At 42.2% G+C, this 26339-nt stretch overlaps 1 protein-coding gene across 2 annotated transcripts in view; it reads right to left on the bottom strand.

The window, feature by feature from the left end:
- Positions 1-26339, bottom strand: part of PDE7B (phosphodiesterase 7B) — a 181974-nt gene that overhangs the window by 79749 nt on the left and 75886 nt on the right. Inside the window, exon 1 of one of the 2 annotated variants that reach the window (XM_040597935.1) lies at positions 8060-8471. The exons of the other annotated variant lie outside the window; for it this stretch is intronic. Coding sequence (XP_040453869.1) covers positions 8060-8297 — 238 coding nt within the window. The 5' untranslated portion in view covers positions 8298-8471. Of the gene's footprint in view, positions 1-8059; positions 8472-26339 lie in introns of those variants that run through there. 2 annotated transcript variants of the gene reach the window in all.

Raw genomic sequence — 26339 nt, forward strand, 5'->3', positions numbered from 1 at the left:
TCCATGCAAGCCAGAGCTGGCTGCAGAGGAAAGGTTTTCATACTCTCCCAAGGGAAGTGAAGCTTTACACGCTTCCCTTTCAGAAGGGATCAGAGCTGGGGTCGTTTACAGCAATTTCTCCGAATGGTCTCCTGTGTATAAAGAGACACTTCAGAGTTCACCTTCTACAGGGTTTCATCTAGAAATACCACTGAACAACCCAGTTTAGAGCAGAGCTCATCCATGTCTACCAACAGGCTCTCCCTGGCTTCAGTGCAATTTCAACCAGGTCCTCAGCTCCCTGGAGCGGGAAGCGCACCCACAGAGCAGTGCTCATGAAGATTGCCAGCAACCTCTGCTAACTCATGTAAAAAATTTCATTTTCTGAGAGAACTCTGGAGTATATCTGAATTTCAGGATATTCTGTTCAAATAGCAAGGGAAGGGTCTTGCCCCTTTATTGCTACCTGTAACAAAGGGCAGATGTGACAGCAATACACTTGATGATGAGCCTGCTAAACCCTTGCTGTGTCCTCTTCGTACACACCTTAGACCACACTACCTTCAGCTTTGCTGCATCAGGAACTTTCACACAACGATGCCTGTTCCTAGCAGGTGACAGGTTAAGACAATGAACTTTTATGAACTTACAGTGATGTGAGGAGGGGAGAAGGAAAATTATAGCTGGCTGTCCACAGAAGAGCTAAAAAAATTGCTTTATTCAGAAGGTTAATAAGAAGGATTTATTCCTTTTCTCATACAGAGTTGGTTTGTTTGTAGCTGTAACAGTGGCAGAAGAAATATTATGTTGCAAGCTGAGGAAAAAATTAAGAGCCGAGACATTTTTGTCTTGCGTTTGCAAGTCAGCACCAAGAACCGGTCAAGTAAAAATTATCCCATAATTAAGTAGGCTAAATGCTCTTTTTGAACAAGGTTACGTTGACTTACAAAAAGTTTTTAACAAATGTCAAAGCATGTTTCAAGCTGGAAGTCTCAAGCGGGTTTCTTTTAAGTGTTTGCACTTTTTTAGTTCAGATCAAGGGAAGACAGGAGGACTAGTATGTTTTACAGCATCATGGCCAGAACCAGGTGCATAACTGCTGTGAAGAAACAGCCTAAGGTCGATGGAGGTTTTTTTCAGTCAACCTAAGGAAGCTGACTCTGGGGAGTTCCTGCAGTGTGCCTCCAATTCAGACAAGTTTGCCCATTTGTTGGAAATGTGACAGCAAGCAGCATGTGAGCAATCGTAAGTAACATGGTTTAGCATATTATGAATGCAGAGCTCTGGGGAAGGAGTCTGGATAGATCATAGCGGAGAAGATGGTGACACAGGCACCCTTTTCCTTGTGTTGCTTGGAAAGCCAAACTCACACTTCATAAGGCAGCACTACAGAAAGGGGTCTGGGATGTACATCTCCAAGCAAACAATTTTAAGAAGTACGATAGACCACAAGCTTCAAGTTTGTTATGAGGGAGCGCTGAAACAGCAAATACGTTGCATATAATGCTCTACTCCTACTTTAGAACCATTGGAAGTTAGAAGTAGCATCAAGCTTCCCACAGTGCATTTTAAACATTTCTCTCACAACTTTTAAACAATACAGAAAATTACCACCAGGCAGGCATGGCTAATATCACTACTGCTTTCTACTGGTAGCTGATTATCAGTTTAATTCTTCACAGAGTACAAAGCACTTAAGAGTCAATTTACCAAAGATAAAAGAAAATTATCAGCTTTAACCCTAATGAAGCAAACAAGCACACACAAAAAAAAAAACCCAAAACCATCAAAAAGCCTGTTTGCATTATAGTGCAGTAGCTTTTCCTTTAGAAACACTATTTTTATATATAAAGCCACATCTCTGGCTTCCAATATTTAGAAGAGTTTCACGGAAAGCAACAGATTTCACCACCATTTTACAGCTCACTGGAATCTGCTCTATTTGTGTTTATAGTTTTTAGCAGACTGTTGGTTTGTCTCTGAGTCAACATATCAATAAAACCTCTGTCACATTTCTAGCACACCAGCAGCACTACCTTCTGCATGCTGGCCAACACCCAACCTGAGCTATTACATTTTATCTGTTAACTTTATCCTGAAGTCTTAACTCTGTATCGTTATCTTTTTCATTCTCTTCTGGCTATATATTGTTGAACAGCTGCTTGAAGAGCTCCTCCAAGTATTCCTGCAAACAAATTTTGTTTTCCAACATTCACAATAATGCAAACAAAAAATGTGCCAGCAAGGTTGAACTCAAAGACCATTCAGAAACTGTTGAGAGTTTCAGATTATTTCTTCTCTGCTGTTTACCCCGGTCTAGCTCTTGCTCCGGTGCACATGGCAGGGCTAGGTTAATGGCTGGACTTGGTGATCTCAAAGGTCTTTTCCAACCTAAACAATTCTAATTGTTTAGAATCTTTTCTTGTGTTGCTTGGAAATCTAAAGATTCTGAATATCCCAAAACCTGAACACATCGACAACAAAATTTACATAAGAATGAAGCAGAAGAGAGTTGTTAAGTACTTAAAAGGTAGAGTTCTCCAAGTGAAAATTGTCACCCCCAGAATAAAGAGTTTGGTTGACAAACACATCAGCTTGTTTCAATATGTTCAAAACCAACAAAACTTCTAATACCAGTTCAACTTCTGATCCTACACTACATTTTTTAAATACTTCTACATAAAGTTAGGTGCTAAAAAAGGACCAGAATTTGAACAGCAACCATGATTATTTTTCATCTTTGAAGCCAATTCTCTAACAAATATTTTGGAAAAAAATAACACCAAATCACATGTATTACTTACCTATGTTCAGCCAGTAAACTGAGAGTTATGTTTGAACAGTACTACCTACAGATGTGGTCTGAATTCTAAGACTTTTATTGCTTGGTCTACATACACACTCTAGAAGTGGTACTGCATACTGTCTAATTTCACTGTCCTTAATGAGACCATCACACACAGTTCCACCAATTTAACCAGCTCTTCACAAGCATTTGAAAGAGCATATTTCCTGTTCTCAGAGGCTAGAGCTTCAACACAAAACTCAGAGAGCAATCAATGTTGCCACAGGTAGTCTTGATTCTATCAAATTCACATTCTTTGTCCCTAGTATGTGTAATGGATTTAACAAGTCTCAACATAAACCTGAAAAAAAACCAACAAAGAAAAGAAAACCTAACTTTGGAAAGATACAGCAAGCTGCCTTTCTGCTTGCTGTGCATCTCTCAGCAGGACACAAATGAAGTTGTTTTCAATCTAAGGAATAACACAAATGACTGGTCAGATGCTAAAACAATGCCACTTCATAGCTCCTGTGTTTTATTAATTGCTGGGATCTACCTCTGTGGCACCTACATGCTCAACATCAACTATACAAAATTATGAACTTTCTAAGCTGTTAGCCAAACCTGCACTCGGTGCTCAGTAACTCACAGATTCAGATTTTAAGCCTTTTATGATTATTAATTATTGCAGTGGCACTACAAAAGCACCCTTGAGTTTCAAGACGTCACAACTAAACATGATGCAGCAAGTACACACCGCAACAGGCTGTGTAGTGAAGCTGTGGATGATCCATCACTGGAAATGTTCAAGGTCAGGTTGGCTGGGGCTTTGTGCAACCTCATCTTCGTCTAGTGAAAGCTGTCCCTGCCTATGGCAGGGGGCGCTGGCCTACATCATCTTTAAAGGTCCCTTCCAACCCAAATAATCCTGTCATTCTGTAAGCAATGATGGGAAGAGGAAGCATGAAGTTCAACACGTGCAGCAAAGCTACTGCACAGCATGATGTAAGTCATTCATTGCAAAGGAAAAACAAAGTAGAAGGGATGTCTCCTTGGATATCATGGAAGAACTGAGTCATTGGGAGGTCTTGCAAATAACTTTAGGGAAGACCTTCAAGCAACCACTGAAGAACCACGCAGATGACTTAACTCCCACCTCTCTAACAGGTATATCACAAGATTGCTCAGCATGCAGCCTTAACAGCAAAGTCAGTTTGGATGATGACAAGAAGTTTGAATGGATTACTGAGTTGGAAAGGAGAGAGTCGGTTGAAGAGGAGAAGTAAACGGACACACCAAAAATTGGGGGAGATTTTCCCAGAAGCAGACTGTAATAGGAGCGATGTGTGGTGCTGCTTGTTTTTCCTCCTTGTGGCAAAGGGACTCATCAGTTAACAATGAGCATGATGCATGCATGAATCAGAAGATACATTTCTGAGAAACATCTAGCCAGAAAGAGATAGGTGGAAAAAAACATTCAGAGTTATTTCAAAAAACCCACAGAGATCAGTGTCTCAACAGACCTTGATAATTCTAAGTACCACTGCACCTTCTCTGAAAGTCTTGCATGTCTGCACATGTGCAAGACTCCGTACAGAAAGTCTCACTGGAGTTATCTGGGATGATCACTGTAAGTTTAAGAGGTTGCTAATGCTCATAAGGAAGACTCTTGAAGGCAGACCTGTACCCATTCCCCAATCAGGTTTGTTTAATCTGCAAAAAAACTCAAGGAGAGGGTGATAAGAGAGTTAGGGTCATAGACAGAACACAGTTCCCTCCTAGAGATCAACATGGTTTCAGTTAAGAATTATTTGAGTAATTAAATTGTAATAACATCAACACATGCTGTTATTTTATTCAAGTAAAAAGCACTGGCTTGCAAATACTCTATTTGAAATACTGTAAGGAATGACACTGAATTATACCCATTTCCCACCCAATACTTTTCAAATTAATTATGTTCCATTATTGCTTACTATCACAAGCCTAGTTTGAGTATGTGAAATGGCTTCTGGCACAGCCGGAGAGCCTTCACCAAACCACTGTTTTGAGCTGATTCGGTCAGGGATTGAAAAAAGAGTTACTAAGCAACAGCAGGCCAGGAGCAGGAGAAAGGTCTGCAGTCTTAATTGATACTAACTTTAAAATGCTGTGTAGCAATAAGAAAAGGCTCAAGATTTGAGCTTTACTGCTCTGGAAAGGAAAATAAATCATCATTAGAAACTCCAGGCAAGCAGTCTCTGTAAGATCTGGGTTCTTCATTCATCCCAACTATATGCTACATGATGTATTGCAAACTTTTTCTGCGGGGAGATTGAGTAGCTTATTCCCAGTACTGAACAAGAAGATGAAAGACCCAGATATAGCTCTTTTATTTGAGAGCCCAGAACACCCAGACAGTTTTGCTCTCTAGTAACTCTCTACTTGTACCTCAGGAAAGAGGAATGTGGTATGAATTACAGCTATATGGGTCCCCAAGACATTGCCATCCGCAGAACTGACATCATGTCCAGATATAGTTCTCCTTCTTCCTCACTCCCTATGGTTAAGAGGGTTGTTCCTTTCTAGAAAGCCAGCCCAAAGCCAAGTCCAGTCACTCAGACTAAGACAAGGGAATTTGCCTAGCTAAATCTCTATTAACATGATCAAGCAAGGCAGAAATCTTAACAGTTTCCTTCCAGAATCTGTATCTATTTCCTCCTCTTCTACTGTAAGCAAAACAGCTTCATGAGGATGTGATAACAGAACATGAGTTATCACATGAATGCTTACAAATTTAAATGAAAAAGCCCTTGATGTGGAAAGTGCTGTGAACTCTACTACTGAACAATCAACCTTTATTTGCCTACTAGCTAGCAGTACCTTAAGCAGAAGTTATTTGCTTTCGCTTCACCTGAAAAAAATCTGATTTCCTATTGAAGTACTGCCTTTTTATAAGATGTAAGTTATACTGTTGTTGGTTTTTTTAAAGGGTCCAAACACATACAAAACACTGTGCAAACACAAAGCTGCGTACCTCATACTACTGATCCTTCCAAACGATTATCTTTTCTTCCCATTTCTGCATTCTTTGATTTTCACATATGTAAGTATACTAGATTTCAGCATTTACTGGTTTTCCCACATACTCCAATGTACTTAAAGTGACTAAAACGAAACCACAAGAGGGAAAACTACTAGGATGACTGTTGTTGAAGAGGAAAAACCAGCAACCCAAGTCTGGTTCACTCAAACCGTCTGATGATTCGTATTTAAAGTGCTGAGAGTTAGAGTCATGTCATCTTCTGTTCTGATTTGTACTGCTGCAAGTCAACTGAGCTTGTGAAATAGGATCTGGCACCATGAAGAGGACTGTCCCTTCACAGGATACGAGTAATAGCCACTTGAGTAAATGCAAGTTACTCATATCCTGCTAGTGGACTAATCTGGCTCTGTACATTCACACACATTTTTAGTTGCCTCCAGGAATCTGAAGGCGAATCTCATTTGTTACCTAACGAAACTAATTTCACCAGATATTACACAAACATACTGAAAAACCACTATTACTCATACATGAGGTATAACTAATGCAACATTTAAGTTCTGTTTGAGTAGGGTCCATCTCTGAACACCCACCATTCACCACACAAACCTCAATCTCCCTGGTTGGCCATGGTACATTCCCAGCTGATTGGCTACAAGTCTTAAAGAGCAATTTGACCTCCCATTTCTTTATCCACAACACTCTTACTTATTCTTCTAAACTGAAGTGATTCCCAAAGAATGGGATAGCAGGATGTACATCTTCCTTGGAGCCTGAGAACTGATCTTCCCTTTTTCAAAACAGAAGTGGAACATTTCCTAGTTTAACTGCAAACATTTGAAAAAATGGACATACAATGACCAATCAGCCAACTTCGGAGAGCATCCAGAAGTCATACACAGATACTTATTCACTATAGATACATACACATACATGAACTTTGAAATACCTGCAATGAGGTTATTCTACATAAGAAATTAAATTATTTGGGTACAAAATACTGTAAATTGTAGATCTTGATAAAGGGTACACCAAAGGAAGATGAAAGCATAATCTCTGAAGACTGAATGCACTGGAAGAGTTTAGTGAACAGGTTGCGGAGATAAGACAGTCCGGAGTTCTGAAGGAATGAGCCACACAGTGTCAGTAAGTCTATTAAGTCACAGTAGTATGAGGACAGGAGAATAAAGAAATAATAAACTGATACTGAGATAGTCGTAGGCCTATGAGCCTGACTTAACAGAAGTCAGGAGGTTCTGAAGGAGGCAAGAGGTGGCCTCTAGCAGAAGGCGAGAGGTTTTGAACCATAAGCAACGTGGAGCACGGGATAAGATGCAGTATCAGAAGTACCGTGGTAACATGACAACTCATTTCTACCCAATGAAAATGCTAGAAGTCTAACCTGGACTTCAATAAAGCATTTGATATGGTGCCATAGCTGTTAGTGAGTTAGGAAAAAACTGACGTGCAAGATTTATAAAGTTAGTAAAAAAACATGTGCTCTTTAGCCAGTAATATACCATGCTCAGAACGAACGCAGTGGGATGGGGCAGTGTTACTCCAAGAACGGGTCTCAAGTTTTTCATACTGGTAGCTAACAACACACGAGCCGTAAGGGTGTCGCTCAGCGTTCCCGATGGGGAGGACGGGAAGCTCATGTGAAACGAGCCAAACACACTCAAAGATGTGGGTGCAGTCCGGAGGCGTAAGAGGCGAGGCCATGCGCTTAGAAAGCCGCAGCGAAACCAACCGGGGAAGCCCTCGGCGCTGGGGCGGGCGCAGCCACCCCCGCTCCTGCCGCGGCCGCGCTGCCGCTGCCGGCACCTGGGCCGCGGGGCTGCCGCGGCAGAGCGGGGCGCGGAGCGGGGCAAGGCTCCCCCCGCCGGCACCCAGCCCGGCTTCCCTGCCCGAGGTCAGCCTCACAGCCGCGCTGCGACCTGCTCTCGTTGGAGCTGAGCTTTTATCACCCCGCTGATAAAAGCACGCAACAGATTGCAGGGGGGAGTGCCGCCGGGCACCCAGACCTGGCGCAAACTCCGCGTGTGCGGGTGGCCGCGGAGAGGGAGAGCGGAGGCCGCCAGAAGCACGGTGTTACCGTCGGGCAGCGCTTCCCGGCCCCGCGCCGTCCCAACGCGCCCCGCTCCGGCGGCGGCAGCCCCGGGCCCCGGCGGCTCTGCCCCAGGACGGGCCGGGCCGGCTCCCCGCCACCCTTGGTCCCCAGCCGCTTTTGCGCCCCGGCTCCCCCGAGCAGCACGGCGGGGGAAACGTACCTGCCGGACCGCCCAGGGCATCCTCGCTCTCCAAAGCCCCTCTGTGCTTCGCCCCGCGGAGCTCCCCCTTGGATTTCCAAACGAGCTTTACCATCTTGATCATCTCGGGCAAGTCCCAGGCCAGGGTCCCCTGCTGATAACCGGGCAGGCTGCCCATGGGAAAGGGCATCGGCTCTTCCCCCGTCCTCCGCCGCCTGCCCGGCTCTGCCGCGGGGAAGAAGCGCTCCAGCACCGGCATCCTGGCCCGCGCCCCCCGCCGGGGAGCCGCGGCCACCCCCCGGCCCGAGCCGCAGCGATGGGCATCCAGAGCGGGGCGGGGGCGCCCGGCCGCCCACCGCCACCTCCCCGCGCAGGGGGCGCGCCCCGTCGCCGCCCGGCCCCGGCCCCAGCCCCGGCCCCGGCCCCGGCCCCGCGCTGCGGGCGCGGAAGGAAGGAGCGCCGGGGTCCGCCGCGCTCGCCGCCCGCCCTCTGCGCGCCCTCAGCCCGCCGCCAGGCGCCGGCAGCCGGGGCGAAGCGGCTGGCGGGCAGGCGCGGAGCCGCCGCTCATGCCGGCGCGGCGCAGCGCCGAGCCCCGGGGGCGGGGGCGGGGGCTCGGGCCGCTGCTGCCGGCGGCGGTGGCGCGGCGCGGGGGCTGGCGCAGCCCGGCAGCGGCGGTCGGGGGCTGCGGGGCTGGGCGGGCAGAGCCACCCCTCAGCCCCGCCGTGCGCTGCGGAGGAGGCGGTTTGACTTCATCCCTGCCGGGATGCCGTGGGGGAGCCCCCACCCCCGCCGCCTTCCTCCTCGCCCTCGCCGGGCAAGGCTGACGGAGCCGACGGGGGTTTTGGCCTCTTAGTCAAACCCCGCCGTAACCTCGGCCGCCCTTGGCTGGGAGGAGAGGCGGCGATCCGCGTCCCGCCGCTCGCTGCGAGGGCCGGGAGCGGGGCGCGGGTCCGCCGGCGGCGTGCGGTGCCCCCCGCCTGCTCCCGCCAGCCCGAGGGACGGTACCTACGGCCCGGGCATGCGGAAGGGCCGCGGCGGTGCCGGCGCTTGACGGGTCGGCGAGGAACGGGCTGCTGCGTTTACGGTTTGGGGGAGTGTGGTGGTCTGCCCCGCGTCCTCATCGCTGCGGCCGCAGAGCTCCACCTGAGCGGGTTCACGTTAGGACACTGCCCGGTGGCAGCGATCACTCACGGGCTCCAACGAGAAGACGATTACTCATCACTAATCTTTAAAAACAAGGCAACCCCCGCACCCCCCCGGGAGAGTGCTCTGCCTCATGCAAAGTGAGGCGGCTGCCGGGGCTCCGCAGCCCTGGGCGAGCTGTTCCCTAGACGAGCTCTTCCCTGGGTAAACTCTTCGCTGCCGTCGGGCGAGCAGCGTGGCAGCTCCCGGCCTTGTGCCGGGATCCCCCACCGGGAGGGGGCTTGCCATTTTCCGAACTTTTATTTTGCCTTTATACAAAATAGTCCCTTTTAGCCTGCTGTTGGTACTGGCCTGTCCTTTAGCTGTTAGTTTACAGAGCTTACAGCGGTGGGGTGGAGGGTGGGCTCTTGCACCAGCACTTCGTTTTCACTGAAAGTGCAGAAGGAGTTGTTTAATGGGATTTTAGTTGGCATGATAGTATTTCCTAGCATTCATAGTTAGTACATTTGCCTTCTCTGGGTTACATGCAATGTTCTGCGTTCTCTCCAGGTGGAAAAATAAACTGGCAAACAAGTAGGCTCTTTCTTCACAGAGGAAGAGGAACCAAGAGAATGGACCGACAGTTAAGAAACACCTTTTCATGCAGGAAACAGCGCACAAGCCTTTTCTCCTCTTGCCAACATCAGCCGGGGCAGTGTGCTGTTTCCCCTGTTCTAGGATCCTCCGCCATGCTTATCTTCATGTTTCCACCTCAAACTGAAAACCCTAGCGCTTTTCAAAAACTAGCCCTATTTTGACTGGAGGCTGTAGTGCCACACTACCAGCATACTACACTTTCGGGCGGGTCTGTCCTGAAAACTGTGAAGCACTTCCAAAGTATTATACTATTGTTGTTGTACTGTTATTTTGCAGTGTCCTTAGCATCAGGATATCCTGACTCTTGGAACAAAGGGGTTAAGAACAAAGAAAACAAATAGATGATGTGCAGTACAGTAGCACAAGCATTAACACATTCATACAATCTATGGTAACGATTTTGTGGAAAGGCAAATTTTATTGTTTTTAAGTTCATATGGCTTCTTGTGATCGTTTAGGTTTTTCATAGTAGTGTGTGTTGTGTAATTACTCTTTAAAGCAATGTTGTTCCTGTTACAGAGGGATAAACTATGCAACTGAAGTCCAAAAGACTAACAATACTTACCTGGCTGAGTTAAACCTTACAACCCAACTACTTCATTTCGGTTTTGAGCTACAAGGCCTTGCAGTAACATTTTTCCCCAGTTACTGTTTTTCCTCTTTGTTTACCTGTGCACTTCCTGCTCCTAGCTGGGGCAAGCAGCAAAAGTGCCACAGCACTGTGAAAGAAAGGCTATCCTTATGGCATTTCCAGCTTCACTGGACGCAAAAAATACCAGACATCTTGGAAGACAATGTATTCACAGATGCCCAGCCCAATTTTTAGATGAATATCTGAATATTAAGTGCCTAACAGAACTTAGCCACCAACCCTATTGACAGCAGCAACAGCAGTCTTCTGAGTTTTCAAGATCTACGCTACCTTTTTGTATCCTTTATGTCTTGTGCACATGGGCCATGTGGAGGAAGGTGATTCAAAGTGCCCCACATTGGGTACCAGAAAGGACTGTGGTGGGTTGACCTTGGCTGCACACCAGCTGCCCACCAAGCTGCTCCATCACTCCCCTCCTCAGCAGAACAGGGAGGGGCGTGGGGAAGAAAAGATGAAAAAAAACTTGTGGGTCAAGATAAAGGCAGTTTAATGAAGCAGAGCAAAGGTCGTGTGCGCGGAAGCAAAGGAAAACAAAAGATGTTATTCTCTACTTCCCATCGGCAGGCGATGTTCGGCCACTTCCCGGGAAGCCGTGCTTCAGTACGTGTAGCGGTTGCTCCGGAAGACAAACGTCATAAATAACGAATGCCCCCCCCTTCCTCCTCCTTTCCCTTAGCTTTTATATCTGAGCAGACATCATATGGTATGGAACATCCCTTTGGTCAGTTTGGGTCAGCTGCCCTGGCTATGTCCCCTCCCAAGACCTTGCCCATCCCCAGCCTGCTGGGGGGTGGGGGGGAAGGTTGGAGAGACAGCCTTGGTGCTGTGCAAGGCTGCTCAGCAGCAGCCAAAACACTGCTGTGCTTTCACCACCTTTCTAGCTGCCAAGGCAAAGCACGGCACTATGGGGGCTGCTGTGGGGCTCAGCCTGACCCAATACAACTGTGAAAAGTTTTGTGCCACCTGTAGGTGGGTCACTTGGGTATGTACCTGCATTGTAGATAGGATCAGGCAGTCAGAATTGAATTTTTTGTTGTATTTGTTTTCACTTACAGTTCTACAGGTGCAAAGCAGGAAGCTAGTCAAAAAACAAACTGAAACCGTGATCTGTTGTTATAGTTTTAGTATTTCAAGAAGCTATGTAATAAACCTAACAGACAGTATGTATTTTGGGGGGGAAAATTAGTGTGAAATGAAAGCAACTGCTCTAGATAGCCTGGAGTTTCCTTTTTTTTCCTGCTTTCTGGACAGTTTAAGGATCAGCAGTTGTGAATGAAAAAAAAAGTGTAAAAAAAGTTGCTTGGCATTAATGGGTATGCCTGTAAATTAATACATCTTATTCTTACTAAATTTGTGCTTCACAGTTGTACTACAATTCAGTGGTTACTTATCCTTAATTCATCCAAGATTTTTCTGTTACTGTTTGACTCTCCTTTTGTCTTGTTATAAGAATGGAGACAGATAAGAGCTGGTCACGGGAAAGCCTGGAAGATATATATTTGATTATGAAGTTTTCAGCATAAAAAATCATGCAGCATCACTCTGAAAGACTGTTAAGAGACAAAGTGCTGATATTTTGCAAGTTCTCTGTTTCTCTGACTTCAGTTGTGCTGTGGTGATTTACCCAGCTTGAGAATGTGACCTCAATGTAACGCTTTTCATTGCGCTTGAGAAAAGCCATCAGAATCAAAACAACATACTCCTACACAGCAATGTACCCAGCCATTTGTGACTGCATTTTAAACAGTCCTTGAGCAAGCTCGGCTCACCTAAAACTTCTCTTTCGCATTCTCACTTCCAGTCAGACTCGAAGGAAATCTTTGACCAGAGATGGATGGCTTTATTGCTACTAACTGCATTTCTCTCTGACTCCGAGTCAAAAAAACTCGAGTGATTACAAGAGCAATATAACTGTATTAGCTCTGGCCCTCATTCGTCCCGAGAAGCAATGCCAACGGAAAGGCGAACGGAGTCATCTGAAAACCTGACACAGCAGTGCATATTTTCACAGGTAGACACGAGAACTGGAAAAGACTTGAGGATAGGAATACGGTGGTGGGAGAAAAGGGAAGGGAGTAAGATGACAGATTAATAGCTGGTGTTTCATAATTGGTGTCTCTTAAAAAGTTTTACTTGTTTGCTTATTCACTCCAAAGTTATGTACTGAGAGCAGCAGCAGCAGAATTGCATGCCAGATGGTAGAGGAAGTGCCTTGTGTATCTTTCCAGTCTACTGAAGCCTGCAGGGCCATCGTTAACCCACTGCTCTGGTTTTCATTGCAAGTCCCTTTCTTCCCCTTTTCCTTCCTTCAAAGAAAAAGGAGGGAGGGGGAAAGAGAAAAAAAAAAAGAGAAAGAAAAGCCATGGATTAAACTGGCAATAGCACCATCCTTTTGGCTTTGAGCTACCCTGTCCTGTGCCAAATATACTGTCTCCAGCAGCTCTCCCACAACAAATCAGTCCAGACACACAAAAGCTGTAAAAAAAGAATGGTGAAGAAAGATCCTTGATTCTCCCCCTCCACGCCTCCCAGCCTTTTCCTTTTGCTTCCCTCCCCAAGCTTCATTCCCCAGCAATGACCTCCTGCTTGCCAGTACTCTTTAAGTGATACTGGGACCTCCAGCCTGCAACTTTGCTGACAGCTTCCTTGGAGTACAGGCGCCTTTGCCTTTCTGTATTAACAGAGCATTGTAAAGGAGAAGTTATATTCTATTCTTCCTCTCACTTCTATCTGATAGCAAATGTTTGAAAAAACAGCTCATAAATTAGTAGAATGGCAGATTCATTACTATTGCAACCACTGTCTATTCTTTTAGCTAACCCACACCATTGTATTGTGTCAAACTTAGTACAAGTACAGTCCCAAACAGACACCTGAAAAGATTTTATATTGTCTATCATACAGTACATTATAAAAAAAAAATGGAAAAAGACTACCAGATTTTTTAAGTGATTAGCAAACATTAAGTACTCCAAATGTAGCGACCAGTTTCAAAGACTATCAGATACTGATTTTTAGGAAATGTAAAGCATGCGTCTTTGGAGAGCACTTATTAGCGGAATCATCTTAAATCAGTAGTCACTTGTGAAAAGCACACCTTTGCCTCTGTCCTAGGGGCTGCAGAGACAATAGGCTAGGCCATTGCCTAGGGTCAGAACGCGTGAGTGCACTGTCACTGGGATCAAGTTTTAGAAGACTTCAGGGGTGTGATGTAAGTTTAAGATAAAAGAGAAGATTGCAAATGCTGGGGCACAGTGCTTACACATAAAGTAAAAGGAAAAAAAGAAGTGCTGCACATTTTCAGGGCAGTCTAAAAGGAGCAATAGAGAAAACATGAATGTGAGTGAGTAGGGAAGGGGAGAAGGGAACACAGTGCCTAAGAAGCTTGGAGAATATGACAGAAGAAACATAGGAAGGCAGAGTTATGAAGAGCTTGCAACAATTTTTCTAATGACCTCCTGGAAGGTTTCTTTCATTACTTTAAAAATCTTAGAATATTTTTTTTTACTTTGCCCTGCATTTGTCTTATTCCAGATGTCTATTATTTTTAATTTTATTCTTACTAGTAAGAACAATTACTCTTAGCTATCTCTATAATTGCCATTACTTTATTAAATATGAATAATTTTACATTTATATGGGGACAGTTACTATGTCTTTGCCCTAGACCAGACATACTAAATTCTATAAACTCTCTCAGAACTTTTTTTCCTAACCCTGACATTATTTTAATATTTTTACTATCAGTTCTCAACAATTTGCTAGGAAAAATATTTTTTTTTATACAGACTCAAGGTACATAGTAGAGGATTTTTTTATCTGCTACCATCTCATTGTCAAGAACAGTGAAGTGAATTTTTAAGGGAGTGGTAGGATGCACTATTTGTTATTTCCTGAACTGCTTGAGAGTCTCACCTACTGGGAAAATTTGAGGACAGGCAGTGGCGTTCTGTGGGTTCACGGTAATCTTTTGTTGTTGTCATCAGTCAATCAGACTCCTTGGGAAAAAGGTCTGGAAACGAGGAATGAGGATTGCTTGAGTTCAGTAGGGCAAGAAGCCAATTCCTTTTTCATTCTTAGCACATATGAGATAGCACATTTTTATGATTAACAATTTGTACTACTAACTAAGCAAAAATACTTGTGGTAAAGGAATAAACAGAAGTCCATAACTAATTGGAAACAGTGAGGTTGTGTAATTTTTCCATTGCCTGCTTTGGAAAATTAAAAGTTCAGCATACTAAGTCTGATGCTTAAAATTTCCCACAGTACATGGTGAAATTCTATGTGGCTTTAAAGGAAATAACAGATAATAGACTCATCTCAACTTAATAAACCATAATAAGAAAATAATAATGATAATCTGAAGAAGTAAGAAAGGAGTCACCAGCACTATATTTAACTGTGTTGCACAATGTCTCTGATGGACTCTATTAATGTATGGCCTCCCTCAATTCTTACATGCAAGCGAGATTTACTTAAGCCAAGGTACAGTCAAGAGATTTAAGAAAAACTCATTGCCATCCCAAAACAAGCTGCTATGCAGTGATCTTCACAATGGTTTTGCAACGGATGCTTAATAATGGACTAGGGTAATGGAGTAGGAGGTTAAGAACACTGCATCTAATTGAAAATGTAGGTAGAAATCAGGTAGGCAGAAAATAATGACCTATTACATGAGACAGTGGAAATGCTAGTCATAATCTTTATGTAATAACCCTACGAGAAGAGTAACTGCAGCATCCTGCAGGATTCCTTTTTGTGAATAGGTAAAAAAAGACGAAGTAGAAAAAGGGACTAACAAGATGAGAGATGCATATGCCTTAAATACATAACCAATATTGAGTAACTGGGTAGTCTCAATGAATTCAAAAGGATTACTTACTGCTGTCTTTAAAGCTGAGCACGTGCATACATGTTTTCTCAGTTGGGATATAAACATCTAAAAATTATGGCAGCAGTCTAAAGGGTGAGAGATGCATCACATTTGAAATGTTCCTTCTTTCACCTTTTACCTTAATGAGATGGCAAGAGTGGCTGTATAGCCTATAGTATCCTTGCCCCTTATGGTACACAGAAAAGACTTGCAACTATGATGATGACTTTTCTTGTCTTTTGAAATTGTAAAAATAAAGTGAGTAGCCAAAAAATCTGCATTAAGTGATATCTAGTTTAAATTTTTGTCAAAGAAAGCATAGTACAATAAGAATAAGTGGGACATAACTATAATGATAAATAGAGAGGAATAATAAGGCTTGTTCCTTCATTTGTAAATCAGGTATCACAAGATCTGATAACTTAGTTTTTCCTTTTAGCTTTCAAAATGGAAAGGAAATAATGTTTGACTAGGAAAAGAAGCACTAACTACTATAAAATTAATACATGTTTCTTAACCTTTTAAACTTGTTAGGTATTTTATGGCTGCACATATTAATATTGCAGAGTATCTACTCCTCGTTATTCAGGTTTTGCCTAAAATTTTGCCTTTAATAATTAATGGTGAATTTATCTTTCTGTGTAATCGCATTTAGACCCTGTAATGAGCATTAGGATGGCTTAGGTAGGAATAGGCCTTCTGCAGACCTCATCCAAATTTATTCCTATTTGCAATGTGAGAGTAAAGTAATACAACTGAATTGGATTTTGCCTGATGCCGTGTACATTCTTATTGTGGACTTACTGCTAGCAGTGACTAAATATGCTTGATACTTTGGTCACGTTGAATACCTAGGCCACTAAATTATAGTGGAACAAATACAGATGTGTATTTTGGAAGAAATATCTGTGTCACATGAGTATCATTTCTACATTCATGCTCAGCTGAACCACACTTTGTGTGTCTATTCGGTCTGCACATCAGCTTTCCAATGATGTGCATACCCCCAAGCTGAGGGTATTTGCCCTCTCACAGAAGCGCTATGGCTTCATTTCCCTCTTTGCATCTTTGATGACAGCAGTGAGAGCAGTTTGCTGCAGGGATGGATAGGAGATACAGCTGGGAAGTCGTGGGAAAGGTCTAACAATGATGCACAAACATCCTAGTGATAAACTAAGCTCCCTCTGACCTAGTTTCTCATGACTGCAAAATCAGGCCATATTTACTGTAATCAAGCTCTTTGCATTTCTTACAAGTGCATTTGTGTAAATGTAGCTCCACCGGCATCAGCAGCTTTGGAGCTCTGCTGTCACCCTTGATGCTGGCATTTTATTACCATGTTATCAAACCCCATTGATAATCACGCAAACACATGTTGGTTCTTTTCTTCACTACAGCTTCCACTCAAAATGTAGTCTTTCTGATGATGCTGCAGAAAGAAAAAACCTCCAAGGATATATTCTAGGAGGAAAAACTATCTATAACTTGTTAAAGGCATCCACTAGATCTGCAGATGGAGGGGCGGCTTTCTGGAAAAACTGTTTCTTTCAGCTGTATTTGGACAGGCTGCTTTCAGTAATGTAGATCCAGCTGTAGTGCGCTTTCCAAGATATCCTGACCATATGTAAAATCATAAATGTTTTCCAATGTTTCCTAAGATATAGGTTATGATTATTCTGTTTTTCAGTCCAAGCAATCACACATCATTTTGCAGGGCTCTGCACAGCTCTTACGATAGCAATATTCATTTAGATACACAGTAGTTCTAAGATACATTAAAAAAATTCCATAATTGATCAAAAATTTGGTAAAAGAGGAAAGCATTCAGGTTATTCTGATAAGATGGTCATGCAAATACTGTACTGTATACAGATTTTTTTCCCAGACCTTAGCCACACATGAAAATGTAAGCTTTGGTCATGATATTGACATTCATAAACATCTCCTACGATCAGTAACAATGTGATTTCAGAAGTTTTCAGGTGCGATACACCAGGCAAAATTTCTGTCTCCCTTTCACTACCTGTTCAATACTAGGCACTATATTTGCCTGTGCTTGATCTACTTTTCTAAGGCCTGCAATATCATATGCCAAATCAAGTGTAAGACATCACTGGTTACTTAATCTCACAATTTTAAGACTTTTGTGTTACTTTTTTTAGCTTGACTTCTGCTGACAGTTCCTCTAGAAACAACAAAACCATTTTCAGCTACCCTTGGGTGGGATGACAGAGCTAAAAATAAGAGTGATTGCTCCCTCAAACATTTTCTGCCACCCGCAGTTGCAGTCTGAGGATGCTTAATTCAGAAACCAAGCTCAGATCCTTAGAATGACAGGCACCATCTTCTCTCTGTAAGCACAGGCTTGGTAGTCACCCTTTTTTTTGAAGCCTGCAAAGTTCTCATCACACTCAGAGAAGCTGACAGAAGGAGATTGCTGTGTGTCTCCATAAGCCAAGGAAAGAAAATTTCAGTGCTCAAGGGAGCACTGAACTGCCAGGGACAATTGTGATCCCCAGTTCTGTATTCACTTCCCATACAGCTCTGTTAATTCTCAAGCGCTTTGAAAAGTAGAGATGTTACAGGGTGTTTGTTACTGTTTCCCAAAATCAGAGTTAAAAAAAGTCCAAACGATGATCTAGTCTATCTTCTTGCTAATGCTGGTTTGTCTTTAATGGAATATTCTGCATATACTAAATAAGTAAAATGGTTTCTGTTATTTTTATCAGGAACTTCTTATGGACTTTAATGAAACCCATTACATAGTTTTTGCTGTTATTTTAGAAGTATAATATCAATGTTCAAGTAATACCAGATGAAATTGGTTTCAGCCACCATTAACTTTGGCTTTTCAGAAAGGGAAAGAAGTCCTCTAGTATTTCCAACTTCTAGCTGGAACACTGGCACAGGAAACAATTTAGTGGGGCTAGCGTGCAAAGAAGTGATGTAACTTTTACCAAATTTTGTGATTGTATGGAAAAAAAATCAAACGTCATTTGGTCTATCATCCTATTAAACCACTAGTTTCCTATGCTAATGGATTGGAAAATGAACTGCCTTTCCTTTGCTGACATTTGCCATCTACATCAGCTGGTTTTTTAATGGCTAAATCTCAGGTTTCCAACTATGCCATCACATATACCTGTATAAGTGCAATAGGAAATACTTATTTAATTCTCATCTTTGCATGAACATAAGCTTCCTTTTGTAGTCACAGCACGAACAGAAGTGCGTGCTCATATAGGACTGCCTACTGTTTCCTTAATATTTTCTTTTAAAAAGCACAGTTCCTTAGTTCAGAACACAATTGCTAACATAATAAAAATAATGTTAACAGTAGCAAGTTGTAAAGCAGAATTTATTTTATGAAAATGTCAGACTTTGGTTTTGTTAGAAATTAGAAGTTAGAACTGAATGTCCACCAGGCAGAATTTAAAAATTTGCAATAAATGACTTCTGAGAAAATATTTTTCTCCTTTTGATGTAGTGAGTATTATGTTGAGATAACTTCAAAGCATTGCATTAGAATAACAGATCCTATAACCTGATATTTGAATAACATTTAACCTGGTATTTGAATAACATTTGAATAAACATGTTAGAATATTAAAGTCTAAATAAATTAACAAAACAATAGCGAAGGAAAATTACCAGAAAAGGTCAGAATGTAATGCTCGTTGTTTTCTTAACAAAATGAGAAGCAACTTTCCCTCATAGAAAAAATGTTAATAAAAAGAATTGTTTTAGAAACTGCCTTTTTTGAGGCAAAATTATTCCACTGAAATAAAATCCAGCTTGCTGTAGCTATCTTATTGAACATTTTCTGTCTGGAAGCGTGTGGAAGCAAGAGCAAGCACTGGACGGTGTGAATACAGGAATGAGAATGCATTTGAGTAAAGAGCTCAGTGGCTTGCAGGTGTCTTGTATGTGGCACAGAAGAGGGAGGAAGACCTGACAGCATCTCTGTAGCACTCAAATATCTTTGAACCAGGCTTAGCAGTTCTGCAGTTGATGCCTTTTCCTGTGGCTGGGACCAATGTACCGTGGTAAGAGGAACTGACAGAAATTTCCCTGTTCAAGCAATGTTAAACTATGGAGAGATAAACAGGAAAGAATGAATGGTAAAAAAGAACTATATACATTCAGTGATTGGTAACTCTTTACTATGGTTAATTACCTTTATTTTATAAAGAAGATAATGAAAGGAACAGACATTTATTAAGCAGGTGATAGTTGGTCTAGATGAGATGAAAAATACCAACTTCATAGATTATATGTTTAAATCTTAAAGGCAAACAGAAGTTTTATTTAACATGTAAATCAATTTTGTCATTTCCCTGCAGCATAAAGCCAAATACAACTTTCTTAATGCTTTTTTCTTCTTTATTACTAAATGCCAGTATACCTCAAGTGTGTATGTGAGTGTACAAATAAATTCGGATTAAATCAATTTGGTAACAGATGTCTGTATGGTTGGAGCCTTGTTTTACTAGATGTTATACAGACAAGTTGTAATTGGAGACTTTTACAATGCCAACTTTAGATACCTAGCTTGGCTACTAACAAACAGAGGATGAGACAGTCACCAAGGGTACAATTCAGAGCACTCAAATTAGCCACCTACTCTGAATCACAGTATCACAGAGCCTGTGTCTTCCCTGTGACTCAAAGAGGACCCACAGGAAAACAACTAGATAATTTAACCAGCCAAGTTTTGTGCTGATATCTGGGTAAGCTTCGTGCTCCCTAAATTACAATAATGCACAGTGGAGTAGCATTTGGCACAGATCAAATGCCTTAAATTATAACAATTGCTGTTTAACAATTGTTTAGTAGAATTCATCACATCTTTGGCAGAAATACAAACAACCAAACTTTCCTACTTTTTGTTTTGAGGTTTAAAATGTTCCATTGCTTTCTAAATAAATAAATAAGTATTGGTGTCAGCTGTGCACCTAAGTTTCTGCTGAGATCAGGAGTGGAAAGATGAGAACAGGAGAACAGTGTGGAAGGTGCTACCCTCCAGTTGTTTCTGGGGAAGAGAATCTCATGAGAAAATTCTGATCTTAGGTTTTCTGTCTGAATTCCAAGATGCTAAGATAAACTGAAACAAACATTCAGAATTTTAAATACTTCTTTTTATATAAAATGGACTCACCAAAACTTCTGAGGTTTGCCTGTTACCTACTTCGACATATCGGCAGTATTGCTCAAAAAGTATAGATTTTGCAAATTCAGACTTTGAAGCTCAAGAAAACAGCAATGGTAATAGATGTATGAATATTCATAAGTTAAGAGAATAACCAAAACAGTCTTGTTTGCAGCAGTTTTCGCAATATCTGTTCTTATTTATGGGGTTTCACTGTATTAATGACATTCTCTCCCTTCTCCTCTCCTTTATACAGCCCTTACGGGAAAATAAAAGAAAATGAGATGTGCTTTTGTAATGGTCTTACATCTCTACAGATGTCAGCTCAGGACTATCCAAAGATCTGTCACACGTTACACATACTCTTAAAAAGTAATGTACTTCTTTTCCGAGCAGATACGAATTCAGCTCCCTGGTCTATCACATTGCCTGTGTGATACTAAGAAATTAGTTTTAATCACTTTGACTTTATCTAAGCTGCCTAAACTCAGGAGTTTCTCCTGTTCCAGGATTGGCGATGTGAGACAAGTGATGGCTGGGATGAGATCTGGAGTCTACTTCTGCTTTCTCTTTTGCCCCCTGACTTCTCTGGGAAGAAGTCCAGGGATGTAAGCTGCAAAAGCACCACACTGCACTGGATAATGTTGGTTGATAAGGAAACCAGAACTAAATGGCTTGAAGTGACTTATACCTGCCACATTGTATGGCTGTTAACTGTTTTCTTGTGGCTAACATGGGAATAGTGTTACTTTTCTTCAAAAGAAGAAAGCAAACATAAAAGTTAGGAATAATGAACATTTAGCATACTGTAGTAATAGAGGCCTTATACCTCTTCTTAGATCTGTCTCAAACATAGTTATTCTAGGCTACGAAGATTTATAGCTATCTGGCTACCCTCAGGGTTCAAGCGCAATTGGCAAGCCAGTACAAATTACAGATACATGTTGAAATGTAACACTGTTAGCCAGGTTCAGAAATGGTGGTGTTTTTATTCAGGGAGTCGAATAGGAGTTCATCCCTTTGCGATGCCTGTGAGTCATGCCAGGTAGTGCTGGCAGCCCTGCATGACCTTGCAAAGTGCTGTCTCCCCAGCTAACCTCCAGGTCTGAGCATCTCAGTTTGCAGGATGTGTCAGCAGTCTTCCCCTGGGCCAGGTGCAGGCAGGGACAGAGTACTTGCAACCACCCCTAAAGTTCTCAGCAGGTGCAATGCTCAAGAGGTGTTAGGTATGTCCAGCTATCTTATTGTCCAGTCCACTTATCACTGACAAAAAGTGTCTTGCATCTGTAATTGCTTTTATTCTGAAAAAGTATTTAAAAGATACTTTTTTGTCCATCCACATTTGAACATGTTTGTTTGGGTTTTTTCTTTCATTATTTGTGTTGCCTTGCCAATAACATCTGGGCTATTAGGTGAGGGGATGGTTGCAAACTATGGTAATAGCTATAAGCTGTGCTGTTCACTCACGGCTGAGGTGTGAACACTACTGAAAAGGGCTGGATATAAATGCTGGTTTGTATCTACGTAACTTGAATATATTATGAGGGAAAATTTAAAACAGCATTGTGGCCAAAGCAGTATTTTGGTCAGAAAAGTGGGATAAGGATCAATTTTGGTCAGAAAAGTGGGACAAGGACCGTTTCTAACAATCATCTTTCATAGCCACAAGTAACAAAGCCTCAGTTACTTTATGCCCTATGTTGTTTGGGACAAGTAATTCCCCCTGATTTAACAGAGGGAAGAGTGCTTACCTAATTAATCACTTATTTCAGCCCCACCATGACTGATAGATCAGCTGAATGGTTACAGCTGGCAGCCACAGCCCACACTTGCAGCCTGGCCCATGTTGGGCAAAGCTGGCAGCCCAGCTGCAGGCTGCGATCCTCTGGAAGCGAGACTTGCTCAGAAATTGCCCTGTCTGGCCTGTCACCAGCACTGCGTGCTGCAGCACCGAAATCAGCTGCAACAGATCCTTGCCTTCCCACCTAAATACCAAAAAAGTACTGTCGATGTTGAGGCAAGCCAGTTTGCTCTGCATTGTAAGGGATGTGCATCTCTGAGAGGAGCTAGAACTTAAATGCTTTTCAACATGACCTAAACTGTATGAAAAGCTGTGAAACAGTAAGACAGGGAGGCAGAAATTCCTTTCTGTGATTTTCCTGCTCCAGCTGTGTATTGCCTTGGTGGGAAGAAGATCTTCCCATCCCATCTGCAAACAACAGTGTCTCTTTCCTGAGCAGAACTGATATGCAGTAATAGAATTTGCGAAGCTGTCATTCTGAATATCTGTAAGCAATTTCCATGCATTTCTTTCACATATGCTATCTTCCACATTACAGAAGATGCTTGTTTCATTTTGTTGTTAAATTTTGCTAAGAATTTACATAAAACTTCTCCAATTGTGCTACACCAAAAAGCATTTAAATGTATTAACTCCCTTTTCATTATGAATCAGTAGACCTAGAAGTGGCAGGTTTCTAAGAGGGCTGCTGATTTGGGTGTCCTGATTCCAGACAATCCAGTTAGAAGCATCCAAGATGAATTGATTTTCAAGAACTAATGAATAAGTATCATCTGAATAAGAAGGATATCTTTCTAATATGTTGCACATTGGTATCATAACATCATAGCCTGATGTTTTTAAGTTATGATGGAAAAGATATATAGCAGAGGAAAATGTATCATCGTTTCTTAAAGAACCAAATTTCCTTTTAAAATATATGGTATCATGCTTATTGGTTGGACTGATACCTCCCATGTCATGGAATATTATTTGTATTCATGGAGCTTGTCACATTTAGTGATTTTTCTCTATTATATCATGTGAAATGCCTTTTACATACACAATATAATACCTTGCATTTGCTCTAGTACTTCACAATGAGCATTGTATGTTTTCTAGAAAACATCTGCTCCCACTAATGCTCATTCATGTATGTAGAGTAGGTATGTGTGCAGACATACAAAGACAAGGCAAACTACTGCACTTCCACCCATGCACATGTGGAATTAAACCCATAAATATCAGGCAATGTGTGACTCCCTCCCTGTGCCTCTGGCTGAATTACTTGTGATCATTGTTAAAAAATAAAGATTGGATCAAAGTTGCAATCAAGCTTTCTAAAATTCCCTTAATTATTCTGTAATCAGAACTGGCTGTTTTTAAACGTGACTCCTCAGTAGAAGGGCATCAGGTGGTTTTGAGCAGACAAGCGGTGAGTGTCTTGGATGTCTGATTCTTCATACATGTGAGCTGCTCAAAGTCCTATTACCCTCTCATTATTATTCCTCCTCAGAAGGAAACTCTTGAGCTAGTCGTCCTTGGGTCCCTTCTAGTTAACCAACAGAAATAGCTAATTTGATTCATGTGAGGTATTTACATTGCTATACTATGAGCTGAAAAGAGCTCTCAAAATGTTTGTGTCTTTCTGTTGACTGTCTGGAAGCCTCAGATATAAACATTCTTACTGTGGACCTATAAATGCACAAAAGAGGTAAGGAGAAATCATGCTGCTCCCCTGGTGATGTTATGTGCTATCTGTGAAAAGAATTTACCACTCTTAGTATTGTGTGGTATAAATTCCTTGCTTAGAGCTGAGTTCTCTCATTTGCACTCTTCAATCACTTCTTCCAATGCCTTTCAATTACTTATTGCCTCCTGCCTTCTTTTCCTAGATTAAACTCCTTCTTAAGCAGTAGTTTAATGGAGTAACAGAATATAGTCAAAGGCTTCAGAACTAGATTTTTTTTATTCTAAAGTTCCATCATTTCTTTTGTAAATTTATTTATTATGTTGGATATATGCATGAAAAAATACGCATGAAAATATGTTGGATCTATGTATAAAACATAACTAAACAAGCCTAGGATCTATATGAGTCTTGATACTTTGGCTCAGTACCAGTCTTTTACAAACTTTTTCCCGCTTTGCTCACCAAAAACAATCTAGAGCTTCAGCCAGGCTTATCTATTTCCATATGCAGCCTAGGACGGGAAAAGAGCTTGCAGATGTTAACAGCTATTCCATAATGATAAGACAATGAAATTAAATACCTCCAAAGAACTGCAGCAGAATTTTTCCCCCCCTATATAAGCCTAAGGAATTAGATCAAATCCCATTAAGATAGCCCAAGTTTCAGGGGACAATTAATGACAGAAACAGTAATTACAGGAAAGGCTACCTCAAAGAGCCTGAGTTCCACATCAGTAACAAGCTGTTACTGATGGATCAAGAAGATAAGGCTACCTTTACGGAAGAACGGGAAAGGGTCTAAAAACAGATATTCCTGTTAACAATGGGAAAATATCCGGAGAAAAGCCAAAGCCTCCTTTATTTGTGCAGCCTTTGGGGAAGAAAGTATTGTAATGTATGGTTGCCATGCTAGGAATATGAAAAAGCAAATGAGCAACCAAGAGGCTGTTCAAACAAAAATCTATCTTTAAAGGTAGCACATAGGATTTGTAGAATTTGTATACGATGAAGGTTTTGTAATGCTTATGAGAACACAAAAATGTGCATTAGCATATGAAAGAGAGAGCAAGCAGTAGGGAATCTGACTTGCTATCACATGATTGAGAAAAGCATTGAAGGAGAAGAGGTACATCAATTTTCTGGTGCCAGGAGATGTGAAGGAGAAGGCTGCTGGGATCTGCAGCTGGCCTGAGCCAGTGGAATTACTTTGTTTGGTATAACTTTGTGAGCTTTCATGTGTTTGTTTCCCTGGGGGCAGGAGCTAAAACCTGCTGTGATGTGATAGTTCTTGACTTCCTGGAAGCAGGAGATAGCCCACCGGATGACTAATTGCCTCAGCACACTGGGGCGGCCAAGCCAGCTACTTCCTAGAATCTCCTGGGTCAGTCTATGTGTGATGTGATAAAAACTCCCACTACAGTTCCAAGGGGATGATTAGGACTGCTGGGACCCAGTTCTAATACAATTTCAGCAGAGGGACAGGTGAGCAGCCAGAGAGCAGAACAAGGGCAACAGGTAGGTGAGGACAGGAGCAGATTGTCTAGGTCTTGTGACCCATCACTCGGGCAGCCCAGGGTCGACTGAAAGTGGCATATTCAGGCACAGTTAAGAATGGACTGCACCTGTACATCAGCTGGAATTTTTATTGCCTTGTAGGGTGAAATAGGGCAACATGTAGGCAAAACTTGATGGCAATAGCAGGTATTTACTGCAGGTGCTCTCTGCTGGTTGGAGCTAGAACTAAACCTCCACATCTGCTGGGGGATGTACGTGTTCCTCACTTTTGTCAACGGATAACTTCCTGGACTCCTGAATTAGGAGGGTCTAAGTTTTACCGTACCACAGCAATGAAATTCCAAGTGAACCAGGTCTGTAATTTAACAATAATCATGAAGCCAGTAAGTCACAGCTTTTTTTAAGTAAGACCTGGTTAGGTCACATCTCTTAAAAGTAAATGAATAGGAAAGATTAAAGTGGATTCAGCAGTGAATGATTATCTTTGACCATATATTATCAACTAGATGGCCTTATGCCTTTAAATCTGGGATAATTATGGTTTTCTCCAACAATATCCAATTACATGATGAATAACCTTGGCGTCTAAGGCAGGAACCTCTGATAATGCGTCACTTCTTACCTCAAGAAGACTGTTTATCAGAGTTATCAGTGCTGGCTGCTGAAAAATCAGCCTGCTATTGTTACATTCCCATTCAGAGCACGCTGTCTTCCAAAACATCCGAGCAGACCTGACAGACTGACGGCTGGGAGTACTTTGACATACTCTACCAGAGGGAACTCCTGCGGGGAATAAACCAACTGCATTCATTGCACTTCCTCTTTTCTAGTGTGTGATAATGTAACTGAGGAATGCAA

The sequence above is a fragment of the Falco naumanni genome, chromosome 6 (genome assembly GCF_017639655.2).
Source record: "Falco naumanni isolate bFalNau1 chromosome 6, bFalNau1.pat, whole genome shotgun sequence".
Classification (NCBI taxonomy): domain Eukaryota; kingdom Metazoa; phylum Chordata; class Aves; order Falconiformes; family Falconidae; genus Falco; species Falco naumanni.